Here is a 13,201-nt window from a genome sequence, read left to right as displayed (position 1 = left end):
ATCATCTTTTCTGTTAGCTGAGATTCTGCAGCGGGCTCAGAGCCTCGGGGAGGCTTTCCCAAAGAATCTAATGGAAGTTTTGCGTGGAGAGAGGGGCTGGTTGTATTTTTCACGTTGTTTATCTTATTCCTAATCCAACTATGAAGCAAACACATCATATTCTAGGATCTACTCCTGTATTACTCTCTCAACCGAAACGCCTATTGACATCAACGGGAGCCCTGTCCAAGTGCAGACAGCAGGATGAGCCCTGACATCTTTCCTTCCACCCAGCTGGAAAATAATAAGAAGGATGATAATTTTTTAAACCCTCATAGTAGTTATTCTTCTCCAAAGTTAAAATAACACGGTGCTGTGACTAGAGAGTTATAAGGGAAAGTGCATCAGGAATGTAATATTGTTTCCAGATGTACGATGTCATAAAGAATTTTTTCCACACTTGGAATGGTAACAGGAATTTTTTTGAGAGAGATCATTTACACAGTGATGAGATATGTTACATGTAAGTAAATGCCTGTATGCCTGGAATGTTTGTACCATATGTCTAAATAGGTGTCTGTGAGTGATACAGCTTTTATACACATGATGGAGTGTATTCGCTTGCCTATATGCGATTTGAAGAGGAGCATACTTTAGAGTATAGAAATACTGATATAATGTAGAGATGAGGGAGGAAAGAGCGTAGTACTCGGGTAAAGGTTTGTAAAGAAATACAATGCTTTGAGCTGTGCATGGAAGGGAAATGGGGGCAGTGCGGCTCGGAGAATGCGAGTTTAAAGTGCTAAAGACAGTTTGACTCAATGTCCTGGTCGGTGAACCCTCGTTGTGGTTTTAGAGCAGGGATTACATTACAGAAATTCACCTGGGAAAGAAAAATATTGTGGAGATGCGGCACGTGCACTTCTCCAGTACTGCTGGGGAGTCATTGCTTTACGGCTTCGTAGCTAGAAATGAGACCCTTGCAGATCTGCAGGGGGAATCTTAAGAACCACCAAAACCACCACTTGGCAGCTTGTAACCCCACCACCATTCCTAGAGATGGAACCTACTTTTGATGGATGAAGGAATAACACATTGACCTATTTCTTTCTTGGTCAGTTTTCTTCTGAAGCTCCAATAGAGGTGATGGGTTGATCCAGCTGTTGGGCAGCACCGAATCTTTAGTCTTTATTCCATTTGTGTCAAATTTGGCCCTCAGCTACAATTGCCAGAATCCGTGGCCTGACATATTTTGATGTTCACACATCGTTCTCTTAGGATTATATTTTCTATTAAGTACTGATTTTAGGTAAAAGACCATCAGCCAAATAGGCATAGAATCGTGGAATTGTAGAGCAGTTGGAAGGGATCTTCCAATTCCACCCCCTGCCATGGGTGGGGACACCTCCCATTGGATCAGGTTGCTCCAAGCCCCATCCAACTTGGCCTTGAACACCTCCAGGGATGGGGCAGCCACCACTGCTCTGGGCAACCTGGGCCAGGGCCTCACCCCCCTCAGTGTGAAGAAATTCCTCCTTCTGTCTAGTCTAAATTTGCCCCTCTCCAGTTTATACCTATTGCCCCTAGTTGGAAAAGTGCTGAATTATCGTACACAAGAAGTCCCATCAGATCAGGAAAACTGCACCAAACCCATTTGCCAGTAATTTGCCAGCGCTGGGGACAAATCTGAGAATTTAAATCTCAGCAGGAGTTTGTGCATCACCTTTCATCGGCACTAAAATCAGGCTTTATAAGAAGGCCTGCCGCGGTTTACGACGTTAGGAGAACAAGTGTTATTGATAAATACTCGTTCTGAAGGGTATTGGCAAAAATGCATATAAATGGTTAACAAGGTAATGGTAAAAAACGTTGACCTTGATTTGTTTAGCTAAGATGTAAAGATTTTTGAAGGTCAAAGGTGTTCTTGTGTAGTGTTTTGGAGTCTAACTGTGTCTGACCCTCTAACATTAAGCTGCTGTGGCCTGCAGTTTTGAAGAGTGAAGCAAACCAGGGGGAAAGAGAGAAGGGGGAGAGAACAGGAAATGGAGTGAGGTGTTTCAGGAAGTTGTCAGGAGTTGACTGATTGATTCCAGATGGAAAGGGTCACCCTTCATGACCCAGGAAATACTCACTGGGGGAAAGAAGTTGGCTTGTGAAAGGGAAGGGCCTGGGAGTTAGAGACCATAGTGGAATGCGCATTCCTCTTCCTTTTATCCATACAACGTTGTTTTTTAATCTTTGGTATAAAACAATTGGATTGTCATCTTCATCAAGTCAAGAGGGAATGACTGGAGCAAAGTGAAGAAGCCCAGTAACTCGTATCTCCGTAATCTCACATGATCTCACTCCACATTGTTGGCAGTTTTTTAGTGAAGACAACAATGGTTGTGCTGAATTTCAGCAGGATCTTAGAGATTACTGCAAATAAGGTCCAACTCGTTGAGAAGGTCCTGGTCCAGATCAGAACTTTGCATTTTGTCCCATCCCTGAGAACAGTGTATTTATCAACCTTAAGTCCCAGCCTGTCAAATGCCAGGTGGCTTTGACCTTCTTGTGAGGAATGGGAAAGGTGACTAAAAATGGAGCTGCTCGTGGAGATAGGTCTGAGAGTGCATCTTCCATTCCTGCTGGCTCAGGGAACAGAAGATGCTCAGGACTTATCTTCTAAAGAGAGGGCTATTCCTTGAGTAATAACTCTTGCTGAAAGAGGGAGATTGAGATGAGATCTTGGGGAGAAATATTTTGCTGTGAGCAGGTTGCCCAGGGAAATTGTGGCTACCCCAACCCTGGAGGTGTTTGAGGCCAGGTTGGATGGGGCTTGGAGCCCCTGATCCAGTGGGAGATGTCCCTGCCCATGGCAGAGGGTGGAACTGCATGGGCTTTGAGGTCCTTCTGACCAGACCCATTCTATGTAGCATACAGGGATCTCTCCAACTCTTACTGAAATGTGGCTCTTGCATTGTGCCCAACATTTACACTCATGGAGTCATTCAAAAAGGGGCTGTGGGTGTACTTGAAGTCTGCAGAGATTATAAAGATCTCATACTGAGAGCATGTGGGTGTGTGTTTATCATACACCTACCTTGTGTATGTGAGGTCAGATATGTATATATCATAAAGCGTAACTTTATATGTATGATATTCTCTTTATTTACATTTGGTTACAATTTAAACACTTGTCGTAAATATTTCAGACGCTGGAATAATTCAGGTCTATTCCCCTGCTGCCATAGTGTGCTCTGTGCTGGCCAGTGAGAGATTAAAATTTATTTCCATTGTTTAATGGAAAATAATGAAGTGCATCTGAGTGGGTTCGACTATGTCATGCGGGAAATGTTCACGTTGGAGAGGAGTCTCACTCCACCCAGATGTGCAATGATGAAATCAGTTGGCGCCCATGAGCAACACATTTTGTGACAAGAATGCTTGAGGAGTAGAAGAGTATAGCATGACAAAAGCCCTTTGGAATGAATTAAGCTTGTCTCAAGAAAGAATTTGTTAAGCTTGCATAATCCTGTCAGAAGGCAAGGTTTCTCCTGCTATAGGTTTTATCAACAGAGCTTAATGTTCTCTTACCTAGGATGAGACAGCTCTATCTATGGAAATTCAGGTGCATCCAGGGTCAGATTCTCAATAGCTGTGAATGGCAGCTGAATGAGGTTAAGTTGATTTACACCAAATAATGGTCAAAACCTGAGAGTTTCAATAAGAAGCATCTTCTTTCCACAGTTAAAATGAAGTTTGTTCATTTTTGCAGTTCGTGGTTTAAAGGCACAGATATTTCTGGGTTTATAGGACTTAGAGCTTTGGATATTCATAGAATCATAGAATAGTTTGGGTTGGAAGGGACCTTAAAGATCATCCAGTTCCAACTCCTGCCGTGGGCAGGGACACCTCCCACTGGATCAGGGGCTCCAACGCCCATCCAACCTGGCCTGGAACACCTCTAGGGATGGGGGAGCCACCACTTTCCTGGACAACCTGTTCCAGGGCCTCACCACTCTCATCGTGAAGAAATTCCTCTTTATGCCTAGATATTGTATTGTAAAGGGGAAAACTAAGTGGGATTAATTAACATATACAGTTATTATACTCCCTCTAAGAATTCATATGCTCTTGGAGCCCAGTAACATAAGTCATGGAGGCTCAGGTTTGAGAACTGCTGCTTGATTTGGGGTCCTGAGGCTCAGACGATTTTCAAGAGGCACTAAGCACGCATATGTCAAAACCCAGTCATGATCTTAGGTACTGTTTTCATGCAGCAGGGGGTTCTATTTTGCTCGGTCAATGGAGACTTGTATTTTCAAAGCAGATGCAGATCCATTTGCATGTGTGCACGATACAGCAGATGGCTCGGAATCTGCATGTACGTATCAGAGGGCAAATTGCTGTGGTGCTCTGCAGCCCGCCCTCCTGGCTGGTAGATAGAGACCTCTTTGCCATCAGCTAGTCGGAGACTAAATTTAGGGCCATCTGCAGGTTCATTATACAGTAAGGACTTTATACGACCCTTAGGATGCTCCGTTAAATGGAATTAATACATAGAATGAAGGCGGAAAATATTTTCTCCCCTTCTTGTTAGGGATTAAACCCTGCAGGGCACGATGCCATTTTAGAAACAAAACAGGGGTTTAGCGGAACTGAATAATTAATACTTAACAAGTTGAATTTCAAAGTAAATCATTTACCTGCCTCCTTTTCCTTCCATTTGTAAACATTTAGGTTGTGCTATCAACGACAGTGAATGTTGACGGGCATGTCCTGGCAGTGTCTGACAACATGTTTGTCCACAACAACTCCAAGCATGGACGGCGAGCGAGGAGACTCGACCCCTCAGAAGGTAGGAAGAACAGTACGCAAACGAATGCGAACGCATATTATCCATCCTTCAGTTTCTGTTTGTTTTTAGAGCTAAGGGGGAACTACAGAACCTCAGGGGGTTTAGAGAAGGAAGAGGCAAGAAAACAGTGCCTACTGCATGCAAAATATGATCCTCTTTACAGCCAAGAGACTGGCTCCCCTCCACCCCCCCCCCCCCTCAATTTATTAATTAGTTTGTACGGCAAAGATGAAAAACATCGAAACACTAAGTATTATCTGAATTTTCCGGCTTCTCATTCAGCTGCGATGGATTTGATTTCAGGCAAACGAGGCAACATGACATCTTAGTTAAACAGAGCTGTTGCAGCACGAGATGTGTATGAAAAAGTGTCACCGGTTCCCTTAAACAAACCGTGCGCCGAGCATAACAATGCGCAGAAGGAACCCGACACTAATTGATTTTAGTTTGTTTGGCTAAGCAAGACTCAGGGCTGTCTACGGGATGGGTTTGGGACTGTATTAAAGCAATTATAGATACTTGTATCTGCTAAGCTTCAAATCGGTCAGCCCCTCCTGCCCCTTTTCCCCTCCATTCATTACTGATGTGTTCCTCCTCTCTCATCCAGGCAGTACTCAAAATTACCCGAAAATGCTATCTGTGCATACTTTTCCCTCCCCTGCAGCCAGTGAAAGTGAGAAGAGCTGGTGATGTTAGTAGAAAAGACAAGCGAGGATATTATTTCATTATAATGTTTTGCTGCCCCACTTCTTAACTGTGCCCTATATCAGCCTAAAAGAAGAATTAATGAGCTGGAAGAAAATGATTGAATCAGTAAAGAATTCAGAGTGGTGTTAATTCTCCCCCAGCGGGCAGTGAAATGGTAGAAGGAAAATCCCAGGATTCTTAGCCTAGGAAGCCATCCAGTTTTTCCTTGACTGATTGGATGTGATTGACTGGCTGTTCAAAGGAGTCTCATGTTTTTGGAGTGCTGCCAAAGTTCCCCTTCACCTCTGACCCTGTCAACATTGGGAATGGAGTGATGGATTGACTTTGGTTATGGCCTGGAAACCATATTGGGTTCCTGATGGGATGTATAGTCCAGAGGCCTTGAACATATGGAAGAGAGAGGGGGAAAAAAATGTACTTTGTAAAATCAAGAAAATTATTAGACATTGTCTACTGATAGGAATTGGAGGAAACAGTTGATATTTCCATATCTTTTTTTACCCATTGATAAACTTAATAAATCTTCATCTACTGCTCTTCCGATGAGGTTTAGCTTTTGTGTGATCATATGCTAATAAGTGTGTGGGGGGAGGGTTAACAGCCTCTGCACAATCATTTAAGTGTTTCACTTTTACACCCACTACAGTTGGCCTATTAGTCTTCAGTGACGCAATGTTAAATGCCAGTAATGAATAGACGAGTAATTAACACTAGCAAGGCAGAAAACGCACCTATATTTATTTATTTATTTATTTGTTATTTGTTTGACTTCGTGGAATGGTGAAGCAGCCTTCAGGGGTGAATGGCTGGAGGGGACGTGTCCTAGAGGACTTGGCCACAGGTGAATGACTGCAGGGGACTTGTCCTAGAGGACTTGTCCACAGGTGAATGACTGCAGGGGACTTGTCCTAGGGAATTCCTGCCAGCCATGAATCTCCAGGAGCTCCCCGGAGTGGGCAGGTGAATCTAAGCTACAGTTTACATCAACGTGACTTAAGACTGCTCAGATGCTCACAGAAGTTCCTTGCACCCATCTGCTGCAAGGGCTTACACCCAGGATTGCAAATAGGCTCTACGTGAGGCAAAAAAAAGGCCATAACCTGATGCCTTGACATCCTTTTTGTTTTGTTCAGCCACACCGTGCATCAAAGCAATCAGCCCAAGCGAAGGGTGGACTACAGGGGGAGCGATGGTGATCATTATTGGAGACAACTTCTTTGACGGGCTGCAAGTTGTGTTTGGAACCATGCTTGTATGGAGCGAGGTGGGTAGAGGTGCCCCACGATCACTAAAGGGAAGAAAAGCTTCTTTTCTGAGGAAGGGAGAAGGGTAACTGTTCATTCCCATTCTAATGGTACAGAAATGGTGGTGTGTACGGCAGGTCCTATAAACCTATGAAATAAGTCACCAATCAATCAATGGGCACAGAGAGTATAATATTCCCAATGAAAATTTGTCCTAAGAGGTTTCATCTTCTCCTGGAGGCAAGAAGCTAGGCCAGATGTATCACTTGCCTGCTCTGAAGTGTATTCTCTACAGGGACAAGCGATGTATTTACTCATAAAGTTTGTTTGGAAGGTGAAAAGGGAAAGCAGGGGGAATAATGCAGATGTGTCATAATCGTGCCTCTCCTTTAATTTCCCAGCTCATCACGCCTCATGCCATCCGAGTCCAGACACCTCCACGTCACATTCCCGGAGTGGTTGAAGTGACATTATCGTACAAATCCAAACAGTTTTGCAAAGGCGCACCAGGCAGGTTTATTTACACAGGTAGGTGACTGTGAGCAACGCTAGAGGAGCTCGAGCTCAGAGACTCTTTGTTTTGGTAACCAGGACTGACAACTCCCCACATTCTTTCTTTATTTATTTAGTCTCTTGCTGTTTGAAGGCCACTCTGCTGTGACACTTGGACATGTAAGGAGGTTGCTTCATCGCTGTGCAGAGGTGTTAAGGCACATGTTAATGTTTTTTCCAGATTAGACCTCATGCTGTTGTGATATGGATCTGCCTATAGATCTCTCGAGTGTCCAGGAACAGGATAGCATTGTTCTCTGATAATATTTTAGTTATTATTGCAGATTTATATGTAGAGTTCTTCATTTTCTCCTTCTTGATGCCACGATCTTAAGGTGTTTTCAGCACAAGAGTTGCTGAGGGCCACCATCTGTGTACTGTTGGTACCTGAGCTGAGGGGTAATGGTGTTAATCTTAAAAAGGGGAGATTTAGATTAGACATTAGGAAGAAATTCTTTGCGATGAGGCTGGGGAGGCCCTGGAACAGGTTGCCTAGGGAAGTTGTGGTTGCCCTATCCCTGGAGGTGTTCCAGGCCAGGCTGGATGGGGCTTGGAGCCCCTAATCCAGTGGGAGGCGTCTCTGCCCATGGCAGGGCTTTGGAACTGGTCCTTTCCAACCCAAATGGTTCTATGATTCCTCATTGAATAAAAGTCTTATTATTGTAAAGCTGGTTTAAACACAAGACTTACTTGTGCCAGCTAGAGGGGATGTGAGTCAGACTGAAGAGCAGTTCTTTGACACCTTAATTAGTGTGCTTCCACAAAAAAAAGGACATGGAGATATAGGTAGGAGCCACCAGAAGTGAAGAAAGTTAAATATACCACCCCTGTTTTACTGCTGTTAATGGCATTGGGATATCTGTTAGCGTTCTCCGAGGAGTGAGTGGGTGCTTGCTGCCATATGCTACAAGACAGCACCTCACAGAAGATGCCGAGCTGGTGTAGAACAGGCAATTTTCAATCTGTCTGTTCAAGAAGCTGCCGTTCTCCTACCATGGCAGGCAAAATGATAAACATGGCTATTAGGTAGAGGCTTACCTGTGTAATCAATTCCCCCAGGCTGTTGCTGCTAATAGGAGCAAAAACAACTTTCTTAGCTATGAAAATAACTCGGTGGTGGGGTTTTTTTTTTCCTTTCCGTGGCTCTGCTATCAGAAAACTGCTGTGATCCTGCTGCAAAAAAATGCATTTATTTTTAACCTAGGCAGGGCGTATTCAGACAATCCAGGTCCTTCTGCCTGTAAGTCTACTTCAAAACTTCCACAACAACTTCTGAACCCCTAGAGCAATTTCTGTTAGATTTTATAAGGAAGGTCATAGCAGCAATAGTGTGGTGAAAGTGGAAAAATGGTGAGAGAGATCTTGCCAGGATGTGGTCAGCAGGATGAGGGAGAGGAGTCTGCCCCTCTACCCTTCTCTTGTGAGAGCTCACCTGGAGCCCTGTGTCCAGGTGGAGTTCAGGTCTGGAGTCCTCGGCACAGGAAGCACGTGGAACTGTTGGAATGAGTCCAGAGAAAGCCACGGAGAGGATCCAAGGGCTGGAGCACCTCCTGGATGACAGACTGAGAAAGTTGAGGTTGTTCAGCCTGGAGAAGAGATGGCTGTGGGGAGAACTTAGAGCAGCTTCCAGTGCTGAAAGGGGCTCCAGGAAAGCTCAGGAGGGACTCTTGATCAGGGAGTGCAGGAGCAGGACAAGACGGAACATTTCTCAGCTGAAAGAGGGGAGACTGAGATGAGATCTCAGGAAGAAATGTTCTCCTGTGAGGGTGGGGAGGCCCTGGCCCAGGTTGCCCAGAGCAGTGGTGGCTGCCCCATCCCTGGAGGTGTTCAAGGCCTGGTTGGATGGGTTTGGAGCCCCTGATCCAGTGGGAGGTGTCCCTGCCCATGGCAGAGGGTGGGACTTGATGGGTTTTGGGGTCCCTTCCAACCCAGACCATTCCATGATTCTATGATCTGAATTAATCCTCCACTGAAAGAGGGGGAGAAGAATTCAACCACGTCGTTAGGCGGCAGAGAGGCTACGAGAAAACAGCTTTAGGAAACCAGGTTGTTTGAATACCACTGCCCACACACCACTACCCATCGCACTACTCAGTAGCACCTCAGAAGTGCAGCTATTTCTGGGCAGGGTGAACCAGGCCGACATCATGTTAAATACTGAAGTTCAATAGATTTTATTATGATCGGTAAGGCTGTCCAGTGCATCGTATTGAACATCTCGGGCAGCTCATGGTAATTGAGGTTTATTGTTATCCTGATACTTTTAATATTTCATATTGTAATCTATTCCTCAAAGTTGACAGATAACGTATCAGAAAATGCAGCAACCTGGAATACACAAACAAACCCACTTCCCTCTTGAATTGTAGTTGCCTTTATAAATAAGAATTTCTCCTTTCAATACCTCCCCTCCATTCAGCTGCTTTTGGTGAAAACCTAACTGGGAGGAGTCCCTGCCCGTGGCAGAGGGCGGAACTGCATAGTCTTTAAGTTCCCTCCCAATCCAAACTATTCTGCGATTCTGTGAAATGCAGAGACCTTAACATCAAGCCCAGGAGACAGAAAATTGTGCATTCCTGCAAACTAAAAGCATGGGAAGATGTAGCTCTGTCAGAACTAATAACAGCAGCACCAACTGGCAGCCTCCCATACTGTCAGAGTTATGTTGTATTAAGTCCTTCGTAATTATTAAGTGCTGAGATATAACCTCAGATAAAAAGCATGAGGGGTCAAGCCGTATGAAAAATACTGAGTAGGTGGCTATCAGTACTCCATAGGTATAAGAATCATAGAATCATAGAATAGTTTGGGTTGGAAGGGATCTTTAAGGTTATCTAGTTCCAACAACCTGGTGGTGGGCAGGGACACCTCCCACTGGATCAGGCTGCTCAAGGCCCATCCAACCTGGCCTTGAGCATCTCCAGGAATGGGACAGCCACAACTTCCCTGGGCAACCTGTTCCAGGGCCTCAGCACTCTCATCGCTAAGAAATTCCTCCTTATATCTAGTCTAAGTCTGCCCCTCTCCAGTTTATACCCATTGCTTCCCTGTCCTATCCTATCATCTCCAAACCTTTATGAACAGTCCCTCTCCAGCTTTCTTGTAGCCCCTTCAGGTACTGGAAGGTCACTAGAAGATCTTCTCAAAGCCTTCTCTTCTCCAGTCTGAACCTCAACTCTCTCAGCCTGTCCTCGTATCGGAGGTGCTCCAGCCCTTGGATCATCTTTGTAGCCTCCTCTGGACCCGTTCCAACAGCTCCATCTCCTCCTTATGTTGAGGATTCCAGAACTGGACACAATACTCCACATGAGGTCTCACAAGAAACAAATAGAGGGGCAGGATCAAGAAGGATAATTATTCACTGAAAACCAGATCTCAGAGGGTTCATTAATGCCTGCATCAGACTTGGGCAACCAGGAGGACAGGGGCTTCCATGTTATGCATGAGAAGATGCCACAGAAAGGTGAAGAAATATGACCCACTTGCTTGTGGTTACAAAGGAAAGCTTGAAGGTAGAGAGGGAAATAGAGCTGTTGGCTTCTATTTATATCCTTTAACCACCAGAACACTCTTCTAAAACATGGAAACAGAAAAACAATGATCTTAATATCGTGTGTATCTGCTGAAGCCCTCGGTATTTAATATACAATCAAATATTAATGTTTGACCTCATTATACTTAAGCGTTTTTCTCTCTTTTTTTTTTTAAAGCGTCGCAATAAGACAGATTGTTTGAAGAAGAAAATGATAAACTGTTAAAAAGATGAATATAAAAATTAGATATAAATTTCAAGGGTAAATCTAAATGGCACAGCGGAGCTGTTATGGGAGCTCATATGCGTCCTGTAATGTGTATTTATAATGGGCTCTTTGCAAAGTGTGCTGTGCTGGCATTGCTGTAGTTATGGTTCTGTCAGCGTTTCCATTCTTAAGTGCGATCATTCAGGGTGCTGCAACTCAGCCATCAAATTCCTCTCATCGCCAAAATGTGATGTGTGGACTTTTACATCAGGTTCCCAGATGGGAAACTTTGATAAGAGTGAAGCCGACAAGATTCTATGGGCTCAGTGCACTACAGAGTGCAGCAAAGACCTAGAGAACCGGCTCAGTGTATGTTAACGGCTGTTGCTGAGCCAACTTAGGTGCTTGAGTCGTTAAGGTTCTACTTAAAGTGAGAGATAAATTCTATTTTTAAATCACCACAGCGAAACATTTAGTCCCCATTTGATGATCCACATACATCTCCAAGTTCTCAATTACTTTTTCTTTCATCAGCCGGTCTTAGAATAACCAGACATTTGTTCTCTGTTGCTAATCTAGCGGTAGCCTCATGTTCTGCTTTTAATACCACACAAATTCAAATCCTCTGTCGCTGGGAGTAGTTCCACTATAGTTCCCTTGACTTTAATAATGCTTACATCAGTTTATGCCAGCTGAGGATATGTCTTGTAGGCTTTCATATCTTAAGTTTGATCAGAGCTCTGCATCTGCTTTGTCACTGAGATGCTAACCTGGAAATGTGTGTATCGGAGAGATTTTGAACATCATTTTCCTTGCTGAGCAGAAATCCTCCCGGGGTTACCTTGTCAGAGCAGTGCAATATAAAATAATCTGGTGGATATGTTGGACTGCCGGTTTGTGCTGGATCGCTCTCTGCCAGGTACCAAGGGTAGGAGGTACTGTAAGTAGATTTAAGATCTCGTTATCCGCTTGTGGGAAACAACACTTAGAAGGATGCAGGGAGCTCTACAAATTGGAGTGAGTTCACTTGGCCAGGAGACAACTGTTGTGATAGTGTTTGCAAAGAACAGCTTCTGCCAATTCTATAGCCTAGGAGAGACGTGCGACGGCAGGCGATGCTGTGTTGGAAGCTGGTTGTTTGGAGCAGCGATCCACAAACATAGGACCACCGGCAGTGCTATTCTAGCAGCATCCTTCCAACTCTGGACCACAAAGTGCCCCTCAGAGCAGACTGACCAGTGCGTATGTACCTCCCAAGCCCTGAGTTCGCATGATCATAGCAAGTGAGCTTCTGTAGCCAGCAACATAGAAAGGTTTTATTCTGTAGGGTGGACATCAAACATCTCTTTACTATTGGCTTGAGTGAAGGCAGTCCTGAATGCAAAGTTGGAATTCAAGTTTTAAGGCCACTGGTGACTTTTTCTCTCTGTTAACCTCTTTAAGAAGATTAGGCAATGCACTCCAAATACTAACTAGACCCTCTGGCTGAGGTTATTGTGTTCCAGATATTTCTAGATGTATGCATACTTTGCTTCTTCTCATTCATACTTTGGAAAAAAGATTTACGGAATCATAGAATCATTAAGGTTGGAAAAGACCTCTAAGGTTATCCAGTCCAACCGTACCTACTGGTTATCCAGTACCAACCGTCCTGAAGTGCTACATCTACATGGTTTTTGAACCCCTCCAGGGATGGAGACTTTACCACTGTCCTGGGCAGCCTGGTCCAGTACTTCACCACTCTAGAATAATTAGATTTTTTTTTCTAATATCCAATCTAAACCTCTCCTGGCACAACTTTAGGCCATTTCCTCTCATTCTATCACCTGTTACTCGGGAGAAGAGACCAGCAATCGCCTCACTGGACTTGTTGCCCTTTGGTCTGCTTCGTGGAGTAAAGGGCTTGGCAAGCTTAGGTTAAGGGTTGGACATGATGATCTTCCAGGTCTTTTCCAACCTAAATGATTCTGTGATTCTAAAGCAAAGATGAGCTGCAGAACTTTGCTAAGGTCCTTGAATGTGGCCCTTTTGATTGGTGGAGAGGGAGAATGTGCATCTCCCAATGTGTACACTGGCAATATCTTAATGAGCTGTCACTCAGGGTGAATCTTCATAACAACATCTTCCTTCAGCGGTCT

At 44.3% G+C, this 13,201-nt stretch overlaps 1 protein-coding gene across 2 annotated transcripts in view; it reads left to right on the top strand.

The window, feature by feature from the left end:
- The window catches only part of EBF2 (EBF transcription factor 2), a 157,448-nt gene that overhangs the window by 119,660 nt on the left and 24,587 nt on the right, over positions 1-13,201 (top strand). For both annotated transcript variants that reach the window (XM_054089002.1, XM_054089001.1), the window contains exons 8-10: positions 4,702-4,819; positions 6,661-6,791; positions 7,173-7,299. In XM_054089002.1, the coding sequence (XP_053944977.1) occupies positions 4,702-4,819; positions 6,661-6,791; positions 7,173-7,299 (376 nt within the window). The remainder of the gene's footprint in view (positions 1-4,701; positions 4,820-6,660; positions 6,792-7,172; positions 7,300-13,201) is intronic.

The sequence above is a fragment of the Cuculus canorus genome, chromosome 26 (genome assembly GCF_017976375.1).
Source record: "Cuculus canorus isolate bCucCan1 chromosome 26, bCucCan1.pri, whole genome shotgun sequence".
NCBI classification, from domain to species: domain Eukaryota; kingdom Metazoa; phylum Chordata; class Aves; order Cuculiformes; family Cuculidae; genus Cuculus; species Cuculus canorus.
This window is presented reverse-complemented; position numbering and strand designations above follow the sequence as displayed.